General features: G+C 44.9%; 1 protein-coding gene across 1 annotated transcript in view; it reads right to left on the bottom strand.

The window, feature by feature from the left end:
* Positions 1-2,470: 2,470 nt before the first annotated feature.
* The window catches only part of TEX26 (testis expressed 26), a 39,134-nt gene continuing 16,439 nt past the window's right edge, over positions 2,471-25,165 (bottom strand). Inside the window, 1 exon segment of the mRNA XM_065896330.1 lies at positions 2,471-2,574. Within this exon segment, the coding sequence (XP_065752402.1) occupies positions 2,471-2,574 (104 nt within the window).

Below are 25,165 nucleotides of genomic sequence, written 5' to 3'. Positions count from 1 at the left end.
CACACCAGCCCACACAGGCTTCGAGCCAGGAGCTGCAGATCCCGTCACCGTTCTGAGATGGCAACGGGGAGCCTCAGGCCTCGGACGCACCCTGTCAAACACAGCCCAGCTACAAGCAATATGGCCTGGGTCACCGCAGGCTCCAGTTTGGCTCACCCAATCAGCAAAGGAGCAAAACCTGGCCTGGCCGCAGTCGGTGAAAAGGTCACCCTCAACCAGGAAATGTCCCATAACCTCTGACAATGACTGAAAAGTTCTCATGGAAGACTGAAAAAGTGTTTGCTGGGCAAAGTGAAGGTCGGAGTACGACCTACATGGTTGAACTCTCCATGCACTGACTTGAGAGGTGACCGGAAATAGATTGTTCAGGAAGAACCTCAGTGGCTGAGATCACACGGGGGCAATTCGTTTCAAATATTCTGACCCGTTTGACATCATGACTCAATGCACACTAGGCAACAAAAGTTTCACAATACACGACTTGTGCTTTTTCAGAAGATACGCTCTGATATTAACTAATAGCTGTCATTATTTTAGATGTCAGTCATATTCCAGCAAATCAGTCTCCTGACCCATTAACTGATCTCGCCCTCACTATGAAGATCCCTGCCCTGAGGAAAGCTCCTTTTGATATATTATCTGCATAGGTCACAATGGCAAAAAGAACAAAACCCCAATTTTTTTTTTTTTTTTTTTTTTTTTTGCGGTACGTGGGCCTCTCACTGTTGTGGCCTCTCCCACTGCGGAGCACAGGCTCTGGACGCGCAGGCTCAGCGGCCATGGCTCACAGGCCCAGCCACTCCGCAGCATGTGGGATCTTCCCGGACCAGGGCACGAACCCTTGTCCCCTGCATCGGCAGGCGGACTCTCAACCACTGCGCCACCAGGGAAGCCCCCCAATTTTTTTTTTCTTCCCCGCCGCGCGGCTTGTGGGATCTTAGTTCCCTGACCGGGGATCGAACCTGGGCGGGCCCTCGGCAGTGAACGCGCAAAGTCTCAACCACTGGACCTCCAGGGAATTCCCTATTTTTTAATCTCCTCATCATCCATTTCCAAGCTCACTGTCCAGCATTCATCCCATTTCTGCTCCTCGGGCCCCGTTTACTTCAATCACTTGGGTAGCCTGGTGTGCTGTTTCCTCCACGTGGGGTGGCCTCCACTTTGTAATATCTTGGAAAAACTCCTAGAGATCCTTGAAGGCCCATCTCATATGCCACCTTCTCCCAGAAGCCTTCCTTGTCCTCAAAAGCCGGAAGTCATGTCCCCCTCCCCGTCTCCCCATCAGGGGCACGTGTCTTTGGATACACATCTCTGTCTCTTACTGAGCTCCTGTTTTCCTAAAACTTAGTCATGAGTCCATTATCTGTACAGATTTTTCTCATTTATTTACTTAATATTTTTCTTTAAATAGACTCACTTATTGTACATATTACCTTCTTTAGCCTCATCCAAAACAATGGTAATCATGAAATCATGGTTGGGTTCGATGTGCTTGCTAGATTTCCAGGGAACATTAACATAAATATGCCATTATTAAATTTAAAAAATCTCATTTTGGTACTCTAGAACATTTCCTTTGAGGAAAAACTGCCGGTTGTGTAAGGTCTTGAGGGGCTATATTTTGTTTAAATTTGAGTTTTTCTCTAGGGCTTGGTATATGATACTGCTCCATAAATGTTTGCCAAATTAAAATCAAATGAGATGGATTAATTGGAATTTATTCATACCCTTAACATATTAGCATGAATCTGATTTATCCGGAGAGGCATTTGTGATCTTGGGAAGCAAAGAATGAGACTTGAAAGGAGGTGGACCTAAGAAAGGAAAATGTTGATAGGCGTGGAAAGGAGAAAGGAAAGACACCTGCAGAAGCTGGGCCCGGCCGATTATAGGGATGCTCTGCGAGGTGCGTGCCCGCTGGGAAGGTCGGTAACGGAGCAGCAGACAGCGGATGGGTCTGGATGGGTCTTCCGTGGGAAGAGGAGGCCACAGCACACCTGATATGGACCCCAGCTTTAAACAGCGTCGCTGGCCACGGACCCTAGGGGGGCCCAGCGCAGCCCTCAGCCCTGCGCGAGAGCCCGCATGGCCCACAAAGGCGGTCCGATTGCCGCTCCCTCACCCTTTCCTTCCGCAGGATCTGGTGTGGAGGCGGCGCGCACCTCCGGGCCACGTCCTCGGTTCCGATCGAGGGGCTGCGCATCTTCCCAGGGTGAGGCAAGCCCGCGGCAGCCAGGCTGGGGGGTCTGCCCTCCGCAGCCCCTGCTACCCCGAAGGCCGAGGTCCGGCGGGGCAAGTCTGAGCTCGAAGCATTAGCGGCTCCCCCAGGATCGCCACTGCGTTCAGGTTGCTGCCCGGACCCCATCCCGAGACACAGTCCTGTCAGGGGTCTCGGTAAGGAGACTTGGGTCCCCCTCCACCCCCATTGCCCATGACCCCACGTCTAATTCCCTTTTGAGAAGCCACCTTCTCAGAGGGGGCACCAAAAGCGGGCCAGGACTTTTGGGGGTGTGGAGGCAGGATTTCTGCCTTGACTGACCACGACGGAGGGCATCAAGCTGAGCCCTTCCCACTCTAAGTAAAGGGGGGAAAAAAGAGACCCCGATACAGCCCCAGAACTCCTGGTTTCTTAAACGTTTTCAGTTCTGAACAATGTAACAAGTAGGCAGTAAACTATTAAGACTGAATCCATGGAAGTTAAGGATTGTAATTAAATAAAGCTTACAACAAAGTGGATCTGTCGTGATAATTTTTATTGTAGTCTGTAGTAATTAGGTATAAATGACAAGTTGTTTAAGCAGTAATTCTAATTGCTGTTAATTTGACAACACTGTTATAGGGGGAAAGTCCCCGAAGGTGCCTGGGATTGCTGGTTTTTCCATGTGTTTCCATCTTAGGGAAACAGAGGCAATAATAGATTTGCGACTTTTTACTTAAGTACTGTGCCCTTTTGTATTTGTTCTTAGAGTAGTACTACTCTTTCTTAAACTTCCTTGATTTAAAGATCTTGCTTATTGGATCTTTTTGAAACATAGAGGTTGGGGGGAAAACTCATCTCTTTGGTTGCCAAGTAAGGCAAAAGAAGTTTGTAATCTCACTTCAGCTGATTGGGTCCATAGTTAGTCTCTGGGAAAAGGAACAAAAAGGTAGACCAGTTATCCCATCAGAGGCCCAGCTGTAAGCCTTAGGGCAGACTGTGTGTCCTCGTCAGGGTTCAGGATTATTGGATGATTAAGAGGGCCGCCTTTAGAGCATCCCGGATGTTGCATGTAGGAATTGAGTCTACAGAGCCTGTGAAACTCTTTGAAGAATTTCTCACTCTTGGTGCTTTGAAATTTTATTTCATTGTAACCAAAAGAAGATAAAATCTGTCTTGGAGGAAAGACCACTCTAATAATGGCGGACCTCACACAACGCATCAGGCTTGCTGGAGTCAGGTGGAGAGAGGGGCAGAGAGCTGCAAGTGAACCGAGAGGAATAGGATTTGGATGAGTGGGGGAGGGGAGAAGGAGTAGGGTGGTTTTGGACATGGGGCATTTAAATGAAGCGCTCTGGACAACTAAAATGAGAGCACGAACCTCTGCAGTGTGGGGGGCTGAAGGAGAGAGAAGAGGTTAGGGTATGGAAGTGTTGCAGACACTCAACCTTTTTTTCTGGGGTGGCAGAATATAGACATACAGCTGCATGGATCATAATATTAAATTTCCCCAAATGAAGTGGTCGTAATTATAGTGCCCATCTCACAGGGTAAAAAGTGAAGTAAATGTTATCATGTATGTCAAGTATTTAGAGCAGTTCAAGGCACATAGTAGGTGCTCTAGGTATGGTAGCTATTATTGTTATTATTATTATTATTTTTTTTTTTTTTTTGCGGTACGCGGGCCTTTCACTGTTGTGGCCTCTCCCGTTGCGGAGCACAGGCTCCGGACGCGCAGGCTCAGCGGCCATGGCTCACGGGCCCAGCTGCTCCGCGGCATGTGGGATCTTGCCAGACCGGGGCACGAACCCGTGTCCCCTGCATTGGCAGGCGGACTCTCAACCGCTGCGCCACCAGGGAAGCCCTGTTGTTATTATTATTATTAAGGCCAGCCCTGCTCCTTCTGTCCTACCAAAGGCTCATCAGGTACCCTTGACCCTCCTGCCCACAGCTGATTAGAGGAGTAAAAGATGTCCATCAACCTGAGGACTACTGAAAAGATTAGCTGGGCCAGTGAGAGTCTCTCTCTGTCTCAGTGTCTAAACTAGGACATTTGAAAAGTGTTCAGGAAATGGTGGGAAAATGTTCAGGAAATGGAGACAGGACAGACAGAAGCAGACAAGTGGAGGCAGCTGAGTTACACGAACAAGGAGGCGCCAGAGTAGAGCTTTTGAGCTAGTGCACCTTGGCTCCCAGATATCCTCTGAATCCAAAGCCACTCCCAACTCTGCCTCATGAAAGCCCGGTTCAGAGACAGCTTTCTGTTCTAAGATTTCCATGAGATTCCCTATCATTGCATGTGTGTCCTCACCACAAAGCCCCTTGAGTTGAGCCACCTTGAGGGGATTTCTGTTTCTTCCAAAAAGCCAGATTGAAAGAACGAATTGTCTCTGGTGAGGGCTCCACACATGGTTCCTATTTCCTTTTCTTTGTTCTTCTCTGTATTCTATATTTTCTACAATGAGCCTATACAATCAACTTATAATATTCTATAATGAAGACTTATTTTGTAACCAGAAAAAAAAATGCTACTTAAGTAAAAGAATTGGCCCACACGTTCGCAGCAACTAGAACATTTGCCTGGGGAAGATCAGTGAACTCTAAGTCAGATCTACGTCCAGTGGCTTTCACCTTATCTAGTCCTGTGCCCTGGCCCCTAAAATGAGAAAGTGGGTGAAGGAGTCTCTAGGTTTCATTTTGGTTCAAAACACTATTGCTATCTCACTTATTACCCAGATTGTCAGAATCTGTACTCCTACACCTGTAGCTGGTCTGAGGAGGGTGGCTTTCTCCTGAGTCAAACTCAGAGCTCTGGAAGCAGTGACCCTTCAGAATGGGGGTGTGTGCATAGTGGTATAGTGTTATGAAACTCTTCGTTCATTTCTTCATCCATTCTCTCATCTTGATCAGCATTTTTTTTTTTTTTTTTTTTTTGCGGTATGCGGGCCTCTCACTGTTGTGGCCTCTCCCGTTGCGGAGCACAGGCTCCGGATGCGCAGGCTCAGCTGCCATGACTCAGGGGCCCAGCCGCTCCGCGGCATGTGGGGTCTTCCCGGACTGGGGCACGAACCCGTGTCCCCTGCATCGGCAGGTGGACTCTCAACCGCTGCGCCACCAGGGAAGCCTGATCAGCATTTATTAAGTGCTTGACCTATACCAGATATTGGGCTAGACGCTGGGGCTATGAAGACAAAACAGAGGACAGACAGGTGAGCCAGTAATTTTAACACTCTGATAAGCACCGGGTCTGTTGGAGCCCTGGAACTACACAGAGAGGAAGCACTTAACGCTGGCTGGAGAGGTCAGGGTGGGGAGATGCTTCTCAAGGGAGAAGCCACTGGAAAGATAAGTATTAGTTTTCCAGGCAGACTAGAGGGGCAGTGCCTTCCAGGAAGAGACAGAGCAAGTCAAACAGTCTTGACCCCCGTGTATCTAGTGTATGTCATACTTAGGAGGCTGGATTTTGTCCTTAGGAAAATGAAAAGCCACCTTAACAAGACATCGTAGGACCGTGCTCTCTGCAGCATGAAGGAGAGAGATGGGGAGGGACGGAGACTGTTTGCAGGAATCTCGGAGAGAATTGCAGAGGGCCTGAACCAAGATGGTAGTGGGAATGGAGATGCAGGATGCGTGTCGGTAACAGGGTCCCATGACTCTGGAGGCTGGGGAGATGGAAGATGGCACCAGGATTCTGGATGAGGTGAATGGGAAGAGGCTATTAGGAGAACACGGGGAGAGTAAAAAGACGTGTAATATAAGGTAATTCATTCCACTGGGGGCATATTGAATTGAATCTCCTTTTGAGATATCCAGGTAGAGAGGTCCATCCAGCAATTGGAAATGGAGGTCTGGAGCACAGGAGAGGTCTGGACATGTCACCACAGGGGTCACTGTCAAGTGAGGTCACGACAGGGGTCATTGTAGGGTGAGGGGACCAGGGAAGTCTTAGGTGGAGGGTGCCTTGTTCTCACTCAGAAATGGCAGGGTCACTGAAGTCCACATGCGCAGGGAGTGACTGTCAAGGTTAGTAATTCAGAGGTGGTTGTGCACACAGCTTAATAAAGGATCAGAGCTTGGGGGTGGTAATAGGAAATATGAAGCCAGAGGATTTAAGAACGAGGGAGATATGAACAAGAGGCAAACTCTGGAGCCAGGCCTCCATGCTGGCCCTTGAATGAGGTTTGGGAGGCGGAGGTGGGGGGTCCCTCTGTTCCTAACGATCCAGGGCAGCCTTCACTGGCTGCAGAATCTCTCCTCTTGGCTGTCTTGCTGGCTCCTGGATCCCACCTTCCAAATGCTGCTCCAGCCTGGTTTCCCCAGAATGACCCCCACTTTGGACCATCCTCAGAGCCTGAGTCCTTTTTGACTCTTTCTACTGCCCACTTTCCTGGAAGCAGAACCACCATTTGACCAGCTGCTCAAACTCCGAAGCTGAGTCATTCTTTTCCTCTTTCTCACCTTCCATCCCCAGCCACCAAGTCATTCAGTCCTCCTACTACCCTCTGTTACCACGACCCACAGCCTGGGTGGTTTCTGGGTCTCTCTGACTCTTGCTGCTCTCATCCCTGATCCTTCTTGACCCCAGATCCACTTTCCTGAAGCCCCCTTTCCTCACCCCATCCCTTTGCCTGGAGCCCAGGGGCTCCCCGCTGCTCCACGGTCTGTACACACACGCCCCTCTCTGGTTTTCTGACCTTGGACAAATTGTTTAACTTCTGTGACTTTAATTTTAGTGTCTGTGAAGTGAGGAGGTTCGACCAGGTGATCTCCCAGGTGCTTTTTATGATTTCTTTCCTGCACCTCGAAGACTCTCCTCATCTCACACCTGTTAGGATGTCTATTATCCAAAAGACAAGTAACAAGTACTGGCCAGGATGTGGAGAAAAGGGAAATCTTGTGCACTGTTGGTGGGAGTGTAAACTAGTGCAGTCACTAAGGAAAACAGTATGGAGGTTCCTCAAGAAATTAAAAATAGAATGATCCAGCAATTCCACTTCTGGAATGCATATATATCCACAGGAAATGAAATTATTGTCTCAAAGAGATATCCATACTCCCCAGCTGACAGTTGTGTTGTTTACCATAGCCAAGGTATTGAAACAACCTAAGTGTCTGTGGACGGATGAATAGGTAAACAAAATGTGATATATACACACATATACATTATATCTTTAATGGAATATTATTCAGCCTTAAAAAGGAAGGAAAAAAAGAAGGAAATCCTGTCATTTGCAACAATATGAATAATGAAACTGAAGGGCATTATGCTAGGTGAAATAAACCAGACAGAGAAAGACAAATACTGTATGATATCACTTATATGTGGAATCTAAAACAAAAGTCAAACTCATGGAAACAGAGAGCTGAGTGGTGGTTGCCAGGGGCTGGGGGTGGGGAAATAGGGAGGGGTTGGTCAGAGGCTATGAACTTTCAGTTATAAAGTGAATAAGGTCTGAGGATCTAATGGATAACTTGGTGACTGTGGTTGATGACAATGTAGTATTGATATAATTGAAATTTGCTAAGAGAGTAGAACTTAAATGTTCTCACCAAAAAAAAGGTAGGAAAAAAAGGACTTTCCTGATGGGTTCCCACCCCAGTTCACACAAACCCTGAGGCTTCTGGGTCTCCCCACAGTCCAGGAACACCCAGTGTCAGCTTCATCTAAGACCTTCTGCTCTCGTTGTTCCCACCTGAGGCACCTCCCTGTTGTAGCAGGTGTGCAAACTGACATAGACGCCTCAGCTTTAAGTCAAGGACTGTGCTCTTCAGTGGCGGGTGTGGGATCTATCTCTCAACCAGTCTGCTCTTCTTTGAATCTGACCAAGACTAGTCAGTGAGGTGGGGACAGATCATGTTATGGTATAATAAAAAATCACCTAATTCTTAACTAAATGTTTTCCTGATTCTTGTGACCGTCAGTGGTGCTCTCATCAGGAACATCCTATAATTCATAGTTGTGTCCTCTCCCCCCAGATTCATATGTTGAAGCCCTCATCCCCAATATGGTGATATTTGGAGATGGGACCTTTGGAAAGTAGTAAGGTCATGAGAGTAGAGCCTTCACGAATGGGATTAGTGCCTTTACAAAAAGAGACCCGAGAGAGGTGATCTCTCTTCACAATGTGAGGAGAAAAGGAGAAGTCAGCTATCTATAAGCCAGGAAGAGAACCTCAGCAAGGACCCCACCACACTGCCACCATGATGGCACCACCTTCCAGAGCTCTGAGAAGTAATGTTTGTTGTTTAAGCCAGATAGTGTATGGTATTTTGTTATGGCAGCCCTAGCTGACTGAGACAGGCTCTTTTGACAATGAATTTAGGTTTGTATCGACATATTTAAATGGAGTCATCACAGGTCATTCCTGTGTGCCATCCCCTCCCTCCAGCCCTTTTAATGGGACCTGTCTGCCCCTCACCCCACTCCCAGTGTTTGTTTTTGCCCCAGACCACCTTCTCTTTCCTCTTCCTGCCTTCCTGTTTCTTGCTCTTGTTTTTCCAACCAGCGTACATCAGCTCCCGACATCTGATCAGGACCTCTTCTGGGGAAGACCCATTGAGCCCACTTTCCAGTTGACCAACCAGCCTGCCTCCCGGCCTCTGACCTGAGCATCCTTTTTGCTGCTCTGACCTCAGACCGTCAGCAGCTATGGATGGAGTTTCTCATTGCCTGCTCTAGTCCACACGGCTCCATCACACTCTCCCCACTCCATTCCCCAGCCTGCTTCAACACAGACACAGAAGGGATCCTGAAGAAGTCCTGTGTAAATAGGAGTTTTAAAAAGCTGCGTAGTTCAGACGAGAACTAATCGAAACCATCACAGGGGTGCATTTGTGTGGCGGCCAGATCAGAGCCAACACTGACATCCTCTCCTCCCTTGGAGTCTGTCTGCAGAATGTGCTTCCCAGGCTGGGAGACATCAGCCTGTTTCAGATCACAAGCTGGCATGCCCTGGTTGCCCATGGCAACCCAGCTGCACTGGAGTGTTCGCATTTGTAAATGTGTGTGGGCTTAAAATTATATTATTGATTCTGTCTGGAAGATGATAGTCTGATTTGTATATAGCTCTGAATAAATTACTCATTATCCTTTACAGCCATCAGAGTATGAGTCTCTTTCTCTTTCTCTTTTTTTTTTTTTATTTTTTATTTTAGAGAGACAGCAAATTGTGTCAGCAGATGTGAAATGAAAAGCTTCCCATAACAACCATACTAAGAAATCAACGTCCAGGGCACCATCCCGGGAAGTAGTCTGGGTGTTACTGAATAGATAAAAAATGGAATGAATTGGGGAGGGATGGAACCTATATTGGGTAGTCTATTTCACAGGGACCATAAGGTATAGTTTGAGTTACAATGAAAAGCAGACAGAAGCAGAGGGAGATGCAGCCCCACCCTGGACTTGATCAGTTCAAGCTGAACACAAGCTTTCTCTTCTGTTTTCTTTGATGTGTAGTATATACTCGGGCAGATTGAAGTGTTGTTCCAATTCAACACTCCTCCCTGTATCCATGCTTTTTGCCCTGTAGCTCTGTAGATCATCCCAGAAAAGCCCTTGACTTTGAGCTTGATCTTACAGCTTGCTTTGACTAACTAGCTAAAGTGGCAGTGTGCCAGCTCTGAGTCGTGGCTTTAAGAAGCTTCAAGAATTTCCACTTGCCCTCCTGTGTTTTTTGTCATTAGTGTGAGAAGAACTTCCCTTGAGTGGGACCCACAATGAATACATGTGGAACATTCACCTCTTCACCATCAAACCCAGCCAGATCGATGGCTTGAAGCACCACCCCAGCAATACCCAGCCCAGAGGAGCCACTTCAGCCAAGCTGCAGATGCATGGGGAATAAATTCTCATTGCCACCAAGATTTTATAGGTGCTTGTTATGCAGCAGTAGCTGACTGTTAAAATCCTCCATCTTTTCAACATCACAGCCATCAGTGTCACTGATGTTGGAAAAGAAAAGAACAACATCCCTCAACTCTTCATTTCAGTAGTTGCTGATCACGAGACTTATTGAGAGAAAATGCCGATCCTGCATCACAGTTTCAATTCACGTCGGGCCCTCACTGTGCACTATACCATTGAATGTGGCATTGCTACCAGGAGCCATACGGAAGCCCGTGTACCTGAGAGAAGCTCCAAGTAAATTGTAAGATTTCATCTCTACTCTTTTAGTGCTCGTGGAAGTCCTGCCAAAAGATTGGTGGTCATATGTTTGAACTGGGGAGGAAGAGTGGCATTATAATTCTCAGAAAGCACTGTCAATGTTTCTTTCAGTTCATCCCCAAATGAACACCTTTATCAGAATGTCACATGTTATTACCCTCAAGCTCTTTCTAAACTTCCATGTTTCCACTCTCCAGTCAAGGGATGTACCATACAAGCACACTCAATCATTTTCAACAAATATTTGTTGAGTGCCTACTGTGGGCTGGACACCTATTGTAGGAGCGGCGTGCTCGATGCCACGTTGAATAAGAGAAGAGTGGTTGTGATGGGCAGTTAGGGAGGGTAAGAGTCAAGACTGACTCCCAAACGTGTGTCATGAGACACCTGGCAGATGGAGGTGCCATTTACTAAGATGGAAAACCTGGGGAGGGGCTGGGTTGGGGGAAAATAAAAAGCTCGGTTTTGGGCGTATTATGTTTGAGATGCTTCTGAGACATGAAAGTAGAGCTGTCACGTGGGAAGTTAGATGTCCAAATATGGAACTCAGAGGAGAGAGGTCTGGGCAGAAGATACCGATTTTGAGGGTTGCCAACGTGTAGATGGCATTTAAAACCACAGGACTGAGGGAGCACACACAGAGAAGAGAAGATGGCCCAGGCTGGGTGCTGAGGAATCCTAGTATTTCAAGGACAGGCAGACGGAAGAGGAGTAAGTAACGGGGCTATAAAGGGGCAGCTAGGGAGACAGGAAGATGGGCAGCGGAAAACATAGATGTCTGCCCATCGTTCCCACCCAGCAGCCATCTCCCCCCAGCGCTCCCCTGCTAACAGAACTCTGCCTCATGTAGGTCTTGGGGGTCATGCCCTTCATGAGAGGCAGAGCTTCTCCCCATTCTCGGGGGGTGCATCGTGGGGTCTAAGACAACCATGGTAATCTGCTCTCCTTGCTGGTCTGGGTTTAGTCATGAGCATGTGATGCAACTTCGGCCAATCGGGTGTGAGTGGAAGTCCACCGGGTGGTTTTGGGAAAGGTTCCCATGCTTTTGAAAAGTGAAGGAAGGGGGGAAACTGAGTGCCTCTCCTGCCTCAGATGTGGCCTCTGGATGGAGATGCTGCAGCCATCTTGCCAACAGGACAAATGTGAGCCCCAGAGCCCAAACAACAAAGCTACAAAGGATATTTGTGTTAAATTACACCTTTGAATTGTTGAATTAACCAAGTGTGGAGCACTCCCTACCAACAGATTTATTTTGTAAGGTAATCAATTTTCTAAATATTCGGGCATTGTGGGTTTCTATGACCTGTGTGTAGCTCTAAGCATCCTAGGTGGTACCTGTGGTTTCACACGACAGAGATCAAGGTGACTCACGCCTGCTGGTGAGAGGATTGTGCCAAGGGCTTGAGGGTGACGTTTCACTCAGAACTTAACGGCTTCTTTTACCTTATTTGAGGGAATAGTAATTTCCCCAACTTTTAAGTGTATTGTTTGTCACTCTTAATACTGAGTTAATATTATGCTCACAGCTTGTTTCTTTCAACAAAGACAAAATTCTTCTGCCAAGCTAAAAGCATGTTTTATCTCAGCAATCTCAGAAGAAATGGGTCACTTTTAATTATGACATCTCATCCACACCTGGTCAGCAAGAAGGATGCTGAGAAAGAGAGCTGGAAATATTCTAGGGTTTATTTTCCAGCGAACATGGAAAAGATTCAGGATAGGGCAATGCAGGAAGGAAACATAGATATCAAAGGGTCAGAACAACAAGAAAATGAGACAGGAACTTAAATATAAATAAAGTGCCCTGAAGTCAAGGTGTTTGATGACACTTAGTGCCTTAATTAACCAGATTTTAAGATAATGACTGTATATCTTCAAATGGTTTGGGCCATCCTTACAGCTCTTTGAATAGTGTTTTTTTTAATTCAATTAATGCTTCTGAAAGAGCTTTAATTTTACATTAATCAAAAGCCTTCATGATATTCTCAGGATTTACTCAAATTCAAGGGTTCTTTTTGTGTGTGTTTTTTTTAAGTACAATTAAGTTATCAAGGCAGAGGCTCTGATTGCAGGGACAAAATTCCATAGCAACAGCTAGCTGAGCACACTAAGCCCCGTGCACTGCTGCACCCCATGTTTGTGCCAGGCTGAGGGGGGCATGTGGTCAGTCTTTACAATGAATGGGACAAACTTCCCTTTACCTTCCTCCTGAGGAGCAAAACCTGCCTCCTTGACAATGTAAACAGTTACCTTATAATACTCATTTTTACTGCAAACAGCTCTCTGCCTGTACCCCAAGCAGAATTCTAGAAAATTCTATGAGATTAAAAAGAAAAGAAAAGAAAAGAAAAGGACGAAGAGAATGTTTTCTTACCTGTTAGCATGAGATGTTTCTAACCTTCCCAAAGCAGAACCTGCTCTTCTTCCTCTCCAGTTCGTGGTATCAGACAGCAAAACCTGCCAGGGACTCCTGTACTGATTAGGATCATGTCTACTCTGTCCCCAGGGGTCATTACTGATGATCACAGAGATGCCAGGTGAAGAAAATCTTGCTACTTTCTTGCTGGGAGCAGCCAGTGCTGATGAGCTGTACCCACAGTGGTGGCTCACCCCTCACTGTGCCAGGATTTGTAACTGGAGTACCTGGGGAGGTTCCTCCTCTCCCCCCTCCCCTCCCCCTCCCCCTCCCCCCTCCCCCTCCCCCCTCCCCCTCCCCCCTCCCCCCTCCCCCCTCCCCCCTCCCCCACCACCCCGGGTGCATTAATCCCATCACATGTGAAGGTAATTGATGCTAACATGAAGCTGGGAGGTGGGGTGGGAGGAAATGCCAGGGAGTGAACAAAGAGGAAAATAACTGGTATTAAAAATGCTCTCTTACCATCTTGTCCTGCCAGGGCGCAATTAATGGTAATTATATGTGGGTGCTATCCACTGTCCAAAATGGAACCCTTGATTACCCAATCCCACGCCTCCTCCACCTGCCCTGTCTCACATAACAACTCCATTTTCCTAATTGCCTAGGGAAAAACCTTTGGAGTCATCTCCCTCCCCTCTTTTTTCTCCCAAGCACACATTCAGTCCACCAACAAATCCTATTTGTTCTACCTTTGAAGTGTCTTCAGAATCTAGCCACTCCTCACTTCTGCCACCAATACCTCCTAGTCCAAGCCACCCATACCTCCTAGTCCAAGCCACCCATGTCTCTCACCTGGACCTTGGCAGGACCTCCTGACTCGTCTCCCAGTTTTCATTTCTGCCCCCACTACAATGTGTTCTATGTAAGGAGTGGTCTTTTAAAAACAGAAGTTGGACAATGTCAACCCTCTACTCAAATACCTGCCATGCTCCTCATATCATTCAAAGTAAAATCCATAACCTTGGAGGCTTCTCTGATCTGCCCTTCTACCTGTCTGACCTCATCTCCTACTGTTCTCCCCTCACTTCTCCAGGACAACCTTGACCTTCTCTTATAACTTGCAGGGCTTCTGCCCTTGTTCCCTCTACCTGGAAAGTCCTTCCTGCAAACATCCACAAGCTTCTCCCCTCCTGCCTCACTTCTGTCAGGAGTGAGCTCAGTGCCATGTTATAGAGGCCTTCCCGGCCACCCCACTTAAGATAGCAGCCCCCATGCCTCTCTGTCTTTAGCCTGCTGTAGTTTTCTTCATACTCCTGAATTCAACACTGTATTATATATTTACATGGCGTATTATACGTATGTGAAACCCACTTTAAATGAAAAGACACAGATGGGTTAAAAGCAAAAGGATGGAAAAGTATACTGAAACTAACCAAAAGAACAGAAATAGCTACATTAATATCAAAGTAGACTTCAGCATATGGAATACTATGGAACATAAAGAGGGACATTGTAGTGATACAGTGAAAAAAGGGATTTTCCTGAAACCCTACACAACTGATACATGCTAACAGGGCTACAATTGTCTAGAAGGGATGTCACCAGCCCCTTCCAGACATGGCAGGCACTCTCCAGTTCACCCTCGTCCTCACCACCCCCTATGGCCTCACACCTGGCCCACTGCCCTCATCTCGGTCATCTGCCAGGCCGCTGTAGGCATTGAGGCTCTTGCTTGTGAAAATAGCATAATCACAATGCCATCGCCTCCAGGAAAGACCTATAGGCCCAACATCATTCCAGCAACCTTCCTGACCCTTCAGGCTGGGTTAGGCAAGCTTCTCAGAAATCCCATAACACCCTGTGCTTGGCTCTGTCATATGTCTCTTCAGAGTTTATTGACAATTCTTTCTGTATTAGTTAGAACACTATTGACTCCCAGCTCAACGCTGCTTTCGTCAAAAGGGGACATGAATTGGCTCGTGTGGCTGAGGTGCAGCTGGACTTAAGGACTCACTCCAGTCTCATCAGGACCCTCCCTCTCTTTCATGCATCCTCTCCCATGTCTCCATTCTCTGGCTGGTTGTCCCCATGAGGCTGGAAGAAAGACCACGGGTAGCTCTGGATGTGTCTTACAGCCTCATAAGCACAGAGGAAAGAGAGCTCTGCCCACGTCTCCACTGAGGAAAACCCGGGCTGGACCCCAACGGTGGCCAGAGAGGAGAGGTACCAAACATGGCCCAGGCTGACTGCAGTGGGTTTTCAGCTGACATCAGAACCATGTGCCTGGAGTTGGGGGCAGGGAGTGCCCCCGAAGTGGGGTACACCACCCTGGGCTGGTAAAATGTAACATCGCTAACTTGTCTGTATTCCCCACTAGACTCTTAAATCTTTAAGAATGGTTATTCCGTCTTTGATTTCGGTATCTAGTACAGCACAGTGTCTGGCACAAAAGACTTAAAAATATTTTATTTTTATTTTTGGCCATGCCATGTAGCTTGTGGGACCTTAGTTTCCCGACCAGAGATTGAACCTGGGTCCTCGGCAGTGAAAGCTCGGAGTCCCAACCTGGACTGACAGGGAATTCCTGAAAATATTTTGCTTTAAATGTTGAATGAGGGATAAAGTTTGAACAGTTTGGATTTTCTGGAACCATCTCAATTCATGAAATGTGATTATTTTTTAAAAGATGATTCTTTAAATGAATAAATTCGCTGTTTTATAAAGTGTTCTACAAAATCACATTCAGAAATCATATTCAGTACTTGGCCACACACTCTGCTTTTGGTTTTGGTTGAGAAAAGCTGGCCGGCTGTGTTGGTTATGTTCTGTTTGGCCTCCAGATCCCCTTAATACCTTCCCTAGCCCACTCTGTGCCACCGGAGCCTGACCCTTTGGGCTGCATCTTCCTCAGTACATTTCTGGTGGCGTCCGTTGGGCTTGGTCAATGAGGGCCGCTGGAGGAGCTCAGATTGTATCGGAGGGAAGGAGAAAGCAAGAGTGGAGTATTTCTCCCCCTGTCTCTCCCTGTTTCATGTCTCTGGCCACGGCTCTTTCTCTCTGTGACCACAGCCCCAGGGGACAGCAGCTCCTCCACGCAACTGGGTCTCACTGGGCTCCAGTCACATTGTCCGTTCAGGCCTAGAGCTGGTAACAGCTTCCTTCCATTGTTAGCCTCTGCAAACCTCACCCTCAGAAGTAGTCCGTTCATTCAAGCCCCATCATGTGAAACAAATGGGGGGGATTCTGTTTCCTGCCTAGAGCCTGACTGAGCCATCCACTTAAACTAAGCAGGTACAACTTGCCGCTCCCCTAGGTCAGTGTGGCTTCCTCTTTGCTGTGCATTGGAATCACCCTAGGGAATTTTAGAACAGACTGCTGCAGGTTCCATCCCTAGCTTTTCTGATGCAGTTGGTCTGGGGAGTGGCCTCTATCCTCCAATCTCTCCAGGCCCTTCTATCGAGCAGTCAAGATTGAGAAGCATTGCTCTGGCTCATATGCCTCTTGTACAGACGGGAGATTTTTACCACATAATGAAAACTCATCTACACATGTCCCATTGTGATTTTTAAATTTTTTACAAATTATTGCAGTCTTCAGTTTAAAGTGATGTTATTTTTCTACTCTTCTATTCATGAAAGCATTTTTTAACAAAATAGAGCAGGTTTAAACATATTTATAGATAAGGAACCAAGCTGGCGGAGTAGAAGGACGTGCTCTCACTCCCTCTGGCGAGAACACCAGCATCACAACTAGCTGCTGGACAACCATCGACAGGAAGACACTGGAACTCATCAGAAAAGATATCTCACAACCAAAGACAAAGGAGAAGCCACAATGAGATGGTGGGGGGGCGCAATCACAGCAAAATCAAATCCCGTAACGGCTGGGTGGGTGACTCACAGACTGGAGAACACTTATACCACAGAAGTCCACCCACTGGACTGAAGGTTCTGAGCCCCACGTCAGGCTTCCCAACCTGGAGGTCCAGCAACGGGAGGACGAATTCCTAGTGAATCAGACTTTGAAGACTAGAGGGATGTGATTGCAGGACTTCGACAGAACTGGGGAAAACAGAGACTCCACTCTTGGAGGGCACACACAAAGTAGTGTGCACATCGGGACCCAGGGGAAGGAACAGTGACCCCACAGGAGACTGAACCAGACCTACCTGCTAGTGTTGGAGGGTCTCCTGCAGAGGCGGGTGGTGGCTGTGGTTCACCGTGGGGACAAGGACACAGGCAGCAGAAGTTCTAGGAAGTACTCCTTGGCGTGAGCTCTCCCAGAGTCTGTCATTAGCCCCACCAAAAAGCCCAGGTAGGCTCCAGTGTTGGGTTGCCTCAGGCCAAACAACCAACAGGGAGGGAACCCAGCCCCACCCATCAGCAGACAGCAGAATAAAGTTTTACTGAGCTGAGCAAAGAAAACAATAGCAAAGACCAATAAAACTAAAAGCTGGTTCTTTGAGAAGACAAACAAAATTGATAAACCATTAGCCAGACTCATCAAGAAAAAGAGGAAGGGGACTCAAATCAATAAAATTAGAAATGAAAAAGGAGAAGTTACAACAGACACCGCAGAAATACAAAGCATCCTAAGAGACTACTACTACAAGCAACTCTATGCCAATAAAATGGACATCATCAAGAAATGGACAAATCCTTAGAAAAGTATAGCCTTCCAAGACTGAACCAGGAAGAAATAGAAAATATAAGCAAACCAATCACAAGTAATGAAATTGAAACTGTGATTAAAAATCTTCCAACAAACAAAAGCCCAGGACCAGATGGCTTCACAGGTGAATTCTATCAATCATTTAGAGAAGAGCTAACACCCATCCTTCTCAAACTCTTCCAAAAAATTTCAGAGGAAGGAACACTCCCAAACTCATTCTATGAGGCCACCATCACCCTGATACCAAAACCAGACAAGGATACTACAAAAAAAGAAAAGTACATAATAACATAATAAAGGCTATATATGACAAACCCACAGGCCATATATGACAAACATCATTCTCAATGTTGAAAAACTGAAAGCACTCTAAGATCAGGAACAAGACAAGGATGTCCACTCTCGCCACCATTATTTAACATAGTTTTGCAAGTCCTAGCCATGGCAATCAGAGAAGAAAAAGAAATAAAAGGAATACAAATTGGGAAAGAAGAAGTAAAACTGTCACTGTTTGCAGATGACATGATACTATACATAGAGAATCCTAAAAATGCTACCAGAAAAGTACTAGAGCTAATCAATGAATTTGGTAAAGTAGCAGGATGCAAAATTAAGGTGCAGAAATCTCTTGCATTCCTATACACTAACAACGAAAGATCAGAAAGAGAAATTAAGGAAACAATCCCATTCACCATTGCAACAAAAAGAATAAAATACCTAGGAATAAACCTACCTAAGGAAGTAAAAGACCTGTACTCAGAAAACTATAAGACACTGATGAAAGAAATCAAAGATGACACAAACAGATGGAGGGATATACCATGTTCTTGGTCTGGAAGAATCAATATTGTGAAAATGACTGTACTACCCAAAGCAACCTACAGATTCAATGCAATCCCTATCAAATTACCAGTGGCATTTTTTTTATAGAACTAGAACGAAAAAATCTTAAAATTTGTATGGAAACACAAAAGACCCCGAATAGCCAAAGCAATCTTGAGGAAAAAAAACAGAGCTGGAGGAATCAGACTCCCTGACTTCAGAGTATACTACAAATCTACAGTAATCAAGACAATATGGTACTGGCACAAAAACAGAAATATAGATCAATGGAACAGGATAGAAAGCCCAGAGATAAACACACACACCTATGGTCAACTCACCTATGACAAAGAAGGCAAGGATATACAATGGAGAAAAGACAGTCTCTTCAATAAGTGGTGCTGGGAAAACTGGACAGCTACATGTCAAAGAATGAAATTAGAACACTCCCTAACACCTTACACAAAAATAAACTCCAAATGGATTATAGACCTAAATGTAAGACTGGACATTATAAAACTCTTACAGGAAAACATAGGAAGAACACTCTTTGACATAAATCACAGAAAGATCTTTTTTGATCCACCTCCTAGAATAATGGAAATGAAAACAAAAATAAACAAATGGGACCTAATGAAACTTCAAAGGTTTTGCACAGCAAAGGAAACCATAAACAAGACGAAAAGACAATCCTCAGCATGGGAGAAAATATTTGCCAACGAATCAACAGACAAAGGATTAATCTTCAAAATATATAGACAGCTCATGTAGCTCAATATTAAAAAAAAAAAATCCCAATCCAAAAATGGGCAGAAGACCTAAATAGACATTTCTCCAAAGAAGACATACAGATGGCCAAGAGGCACATGAAAAGCTGCTCAACATCACTAATTACTAGAGAAATGCAAATCAAAACTACAATGAGGTATCACCTCACACCAGCTAGAATGGGCATCATCAGAAAATCTACAAACAACACATGCTGGAGAGGGTGTGGAGAAAAGGGAACCCTCTTGCACTGTTGGTGGGAATGTAAACTGATACAGCCACTATGGAGAACAGTATGGAGCTTCCTTAAAAAACTAAAAATAGAATTACCATATGACCCAGCAATCCCACTACTGGGCATACACCCTGAGAAAACTATAATTCAAAAATACACATGCACCCCAATGTTCATTGCAGCACTATTTACAGTAGCCAGGTCATGGAAGCAACCTAAATGCCCATCGACAGACGAGTGGATAAAGAAGATGTGGTACATATATACAATGGAATATTACTCAGCCATAAAAAGGAATGAAATTGGGTCAGTTGTAGAGACGTGGGTGGATCTAGAGACTGTCATACAGAGTGAAGTAAGTCAGAAAGAGAAAAACAAATATGTTATATTAACACATGTATATGGAACCTAGAAAAATGGTACAGATGAACCAGTTTGCAGGGCAGAAATTGAGACACAGATGTAGAGAACAAATGCCTGGACACCAAGGGGGGAACGCGGCGGGGGGGTGGGGGGGTGGTGTGATGAATTGGGCGATTGGGATTGACATGTACACACTGATGTGTATAAAACTGATGACTAATAAGGACCTGCTGTATAAAAGAATAAATAATATAAAATTAAAAAAAAAAAAAGGAGACAACCAAGAGCTAGAGCTAGGCTGAATGATAAGGTTCAGGCAAAAGACTGGTGATAGTTGGGGGGTACGGAAGACTGAGGGAAGGGGAAATGAGTGAAGGTGGTCAAAAGGTACGAACTTCCAGTTATAAGATCAATACGTTTTGGGGAATCTAATGTACAGCATGGTAACTATAGTTAACAATACTGTATTGTATTTTTGAAAGTTGCTGAGAGTAAACCTTAAAAGTTCTCATCACAAGGAAAAAAACTGCAACTATGTGAGGTGATGGATGTCAACTAAACCTATTGTGATCATTTTGCAATATAAACATATATCAAATCATTATGTTGTACACCTTAAACTAATACAATGTTATATATCAATTATATCTCAATAAAACTAGAAAAAAATGGGGGAAAAAACCTATTTATAAAACAGTTTTTTTCAAGAGGTTAAAAACAAAGAACAGATGTTTCTGGAAAGCATAGAAACATGTACTTTTTGGGATAGGATGTGTGTGTGTCGGCAGGGGGCAGTGAGTTTTGCAGGAGGTTAGAAAGAGAATCAAAAGAGCCATCAGGGTATACCACAATAGAAAGAATTTCAGAATCATTATCTGTGTTGAAACACTGCTCTCTTTGAAATATAATAATGAAGGTACATAATTAACTCACATCAAGTACATTGATCTGGTCTTGACAATCTGCTCTGGAAAAAGGAACACATTAAAGCACTCATTCACATCCTTTGGCACATTAAAATAAGCCGTGGCCACTGGCCTCGTGAGAACCTTTGAAGTGTTCAACGTTTAAAATGCCTTCATTATTTGGCAGGTTTTAAAATACAAAAGGACCACAACAACACTCTCCTGTCTTAGAAGACAATCACTTTTTAAATGCATTTGTCAGTGGTGATCAGACAATATTTTTAAGAGGGAAAGCGGATTCTACCAAACCTTTCATTTCATTTTGAGGGTTCCAGAGACGTCTCATCTAAATAAATACTGTGCCTGTATCTATTAGCTCTTGCTGTATTAATCTCAGTGGCATGCAATGGGAAGCACTTATTTCTCACTCACACTTTGTGGGTCCCTAGGGAGGGTCAGCTAGGGTAGCTGTATTAGGCTGCTAAAACAAAACATCATAAACTAGGTAGTTTATAAGCAACAAACATTTATTTCTCATATTTCTGGAGGCTGGAATTCCAAGATCATGGCACAAACAGATCTGGTGTCTGGTGAGGACTTTCTGGTTCAGATGGCCATCTTTTCTCTGTGTCCTTACATGGCAGAAGGGAGCTCTGTGGGGTCTCTTTTATAAGGGCACTAATCCCAATCATGAGGGCTCTGCTTCATGACCTCATCACCTCCAAAGGTCCCACCTCCTAATACCATCGTCACCTTGGGGATTAGAATTTCAACAGATGAATTCTGGGGGTACGCAAACTGACCACAGCAGTAGCTCCCATCCACGTGACTCTCATCCTTCTCCTGGGACCAGTGGGCAGCCCAGACTTATGTCTGCTAACATCCCATTGGCTAAAGCAAGTCACATGACCAAGCTCACAGTCAAAGGCTGGGGAAATACCTTCCAAAGAGTGTGGAGGCAGGGAGAGATGAAGAACTGGGGACAATAATTTAGTTTACCACAGTGCCCAAAGAAAAAGTCTGTCTAATAGTGCATGTTTATAAATGTAGCATTTCTGGCTCTAGAGTGGCAGTCACTTACCTGTTCTACAATTCTGTATGTGGTATGCCTTTCTGTTTCCAGCCAGATGGGAGGCTACATTCATCCCCAGGCTGTCTGCTGCGAGGCAGTGGGTGATAGTGGCTTTTCTTGGCTGTCCTGCCCTTAGAATACCAAAACTGTCTCCAAAGAAGTAACGACAGGTTTGGGAGGAGAGTCAACTAGGTGAAGCAAGGGGATATTTTAGGTGGTGAAACTTTTCTGTATGATACTATAATGATGGATATGACACTATGCTTCTGTCAAAACCCATAGAAATTTACAGCACAAAGAGTGAACTCTAATGTATATAAATTTTTTCAGAAATTCATTTAAGAGGTCAAGGATCCCATCTGGGATTCCCGGAGGACAGCAAATGCTGAAGACGCAGCCACAACACGTCTGCAGGGGTGAACACTCCAGCCCCAGACAAGGCTTTGTTAGAGGATTAACGTAAAACCAAACCACGTTCATGAGGGACCCACAACTTGAACCAACAGAAATTTATTGACTATTCTGGAACACAGAAACTACAACAAGAGAGTCCATGCTATTAGGAGCCAATGGCACTCAGTCCATGCATGATCTGACCCCCGCCCCTGTGACCTCTTTTGTATGACTGACCCTCTGCCCTGTCCCTAGCCAACTCACAATGCTTCAGCCACTCTACCTTCTGACTGTTTCTAGGACGTTTCAAGAAACACTTCAAGCTCTTTCCTACTTTGACACCCTTGCCTTGCTGCTCCGCAAGCCTGGAAAGCTGTTGCTCATCTCTTCACATGGCTGGTTCTTTCCCCTCTTAATGGGTCAGCTTAAATGAGGCCTCCTCACAGCTGTGTGAGGCCTCCTCACATGAGTGCTGTGAGGCCCCCCATCACAGCACTGCTTACACTGTGTGTGGCACTTACATTTTGTAATTATACTGTTCATTTTGACTTGTTTTTGATCTGGCCCTTCTTCTAGAATGTAAGCTCCATGTATGTTTTTTCACTACAAATATATTCCCATGACCTACAACACTGCCACATAGCAGGTGTTCAATAAATATTTATTGAATGAAGGACGACTCATTTTTTAATATTTAGTTTAAGATCCCGATGGAATATGGACCATGATTTGGAGAGTGTTGTGAGGACAGGAAGTCCCACTATATATACTAAACTAAGAGAGAATCCACATGAAACTACTGGTTGGCCACAGCTACAGTCCCCAGTGCTCCAAGAAAGACATAAACAGCAAAAAAGAAAAATGGGGAATTAAGTAAATGCAAATAAAATACAAACCCAGCATGAATGGCAACATGAGTATCAATTAAAATGTAATTTAAGGTCAAAATCATTAACGGGGTCAAAGAGGAATAACATGTAATGGGAAAAAAATTAATTAATGAAGAAGCTCTGTATAAGTCATAAGCATTGATAAACAACATAGTAGCCAAAAATATGTAGCAAAAATCCCAGAAATACAAGGACATATTGATGAAAACATTTTTATTGTGGAATGTTTCAAATATTATTGCCTCAGAATTTGACGGGTCAAATATGCAATTAAGGCAAAGGTAGAAGGGGCTTGAAAAATACAATAAACTACACATTTTTTCTTCTGATATTCATCTAATACACAAATTAATCTTGGCATAAAAATTTTCTTGCTAATTTTCCCAAAGCAGAGATTTGTTTTTTAACTTTCAAATAGGAAATCAATAATAAAAAGGATTTTTTAATCCCGTAATTATTGAAAAATTAAGAAACCTCTTCCACATACTTCTTGGTTCAAAGAGAAAATCAGAATTGAAGACACAAATTAAGCATCCAAAAGAGAATAGGAAAAAAACATTATATCAAAAGCTATTGGGGCCTTCCCTGGTGGCACAGTGGTTAAGAATCCACCTGCCAAGGCAGCGGACATGGGTTCTAGCCCTGGTCCGGGAAGATCCCACATGCTGTGGAGCAACTAAGCCCATGCGCCACAACTACTGAGCCCACGTGCCTAGAGCTTGTGCTCCGCAACAAGAGAAGCCTCAGCAATGACAAGCCCTCACACCGCAATGAAGAGTAGCCCCTGCTCGCCACAACTAGAGAAAGCTTGCGTGCAGCAACAAAGACCCAACGCAACCAAAAATAAATAAATAAAAAATAAATTAAAAAAAAAAAAACCTACTGGATACAGTTAAAACTAGGTAGGTAGGGAGGTGGGAAGGGAAGAGATGACTTGCAGCCCTAAATGATTTTATTGTTTAAAAATAAAACAAATAGGGTAGCCTTCCCTGGTGGCACAGTGGTTGAGAATCTGCCTACTAATGCAGGGGACACGGGTTTGAGCTCTGGTCTGGGAGGATCCCACATGCCGCGGAGCAACTGGGCCCGTGAGCCATAACTGCTGAGCCTGCGCGTCTGGAGCCTGTGCTCCTCAACAAGAGAGGCCGCGATAGTGAGAGGCCCGCGCGCCGCGATGAAGAGTGGCCCCCGCTTGCCACAACTAGAGAAAGCCCTCGCACAGAAACGAAGATCCAACACAGACAAAATAAATAAATTAATAAACTCCTACCCCCAACATCTTCTTAAAAAAAACAAAACAAACAAACAAATAAAAACCCAGGGCTTTCCTGGTGGTGCAGTGGTTGAGAATCCGCCTGCCAATGCAGGGGACACGGGTTCAAGCTCTGGTCCAAGAAGATCCCACATCCCGCGGAGCAACTAAGCCCGTGCGCCACAACCACTGAGCCTGCGCTCTAGAGCCCGCGAGCCACAACTACTGAAGCCCGCGCGCCTAGAGACCATGCTCCGCAACAAGAGAAGCCACTGCAATGAGAAGGCTGCGCACCACAATGAAGAGTAGCCTCCGCTCGCCGCAACTAGAGAAAAGCCCACGCGCGGCAACGAAGACCCAACGCAGCCAAAAATAAATAAATTAATTAATTAAAACACATACACACACACACACACAAACAAAATAACACAAAGTCATGATGAAATTATACTTAGAACAATTTGGATCTTATTTTTCCTTGATTATTGAGAAAATAACCTAGTTACGTTCAGATTTTCTTCATTTGAACTATTTTCCTTTTTTATCCGTCCCTTTGTCAACATCACAGTAAGAGTAAATAAAGCGATCAAGAGTCTGTCGGTCTGAAAATTATGAAGAAAAACAGGATGAAAATTTCTATTTAACTATTTAAGTGCTAAATAGAGAAATTCTAGGAAGGAGGCAAATACCTGATAATAGTACTCTAAATATAAAATCAATGAGACCAAAATAATCAAAGGATAGTATGTCTAATAGCTAAAAAGACACAATTATGTTAATTATTGATTAAAAAGAGCAAACAGTATTCAAGGGATCAGCAAGACTTCCTGGAAAGAGCATGGATTTCGGAATGAAATAAACTTAGGTTTCAGTTCTGCGCTGGCAAATACACCTGTCCTCTCCATTTATTCATTTCCTCATCTTTGAATACAGGTAATGATACTTACCTAGCGCAGTTGAATGGACAAGGACTGCTATGTGTGAAGCACCTAGACAGGGCTTGGTCTGGGTGATGTGATGATAAACAAAACAATAGAGACTATTGTTCCAAAAGTTTCATCCAAGCCAGCGTTGCTT

Source organism: Phocoena phocoena, chromosome 18 (assembly GCF_963924675.1).
Source record: "Phocoena phocoena chromosome 18, mPhoPho1.1, whole genome shotgun sequence".
Lineage (NCBI taxonomy): Eukaryota > Metazoa > Chordata > Mammalia > Artiodactyla > Phocoenidae > Phocoena > Phocoena phocoena.
The sequence above is the reverse complement of the archived record's forward strand: the minus strand, read 5'-3'. Positions and strand labels throughout refer to the sequence as shown.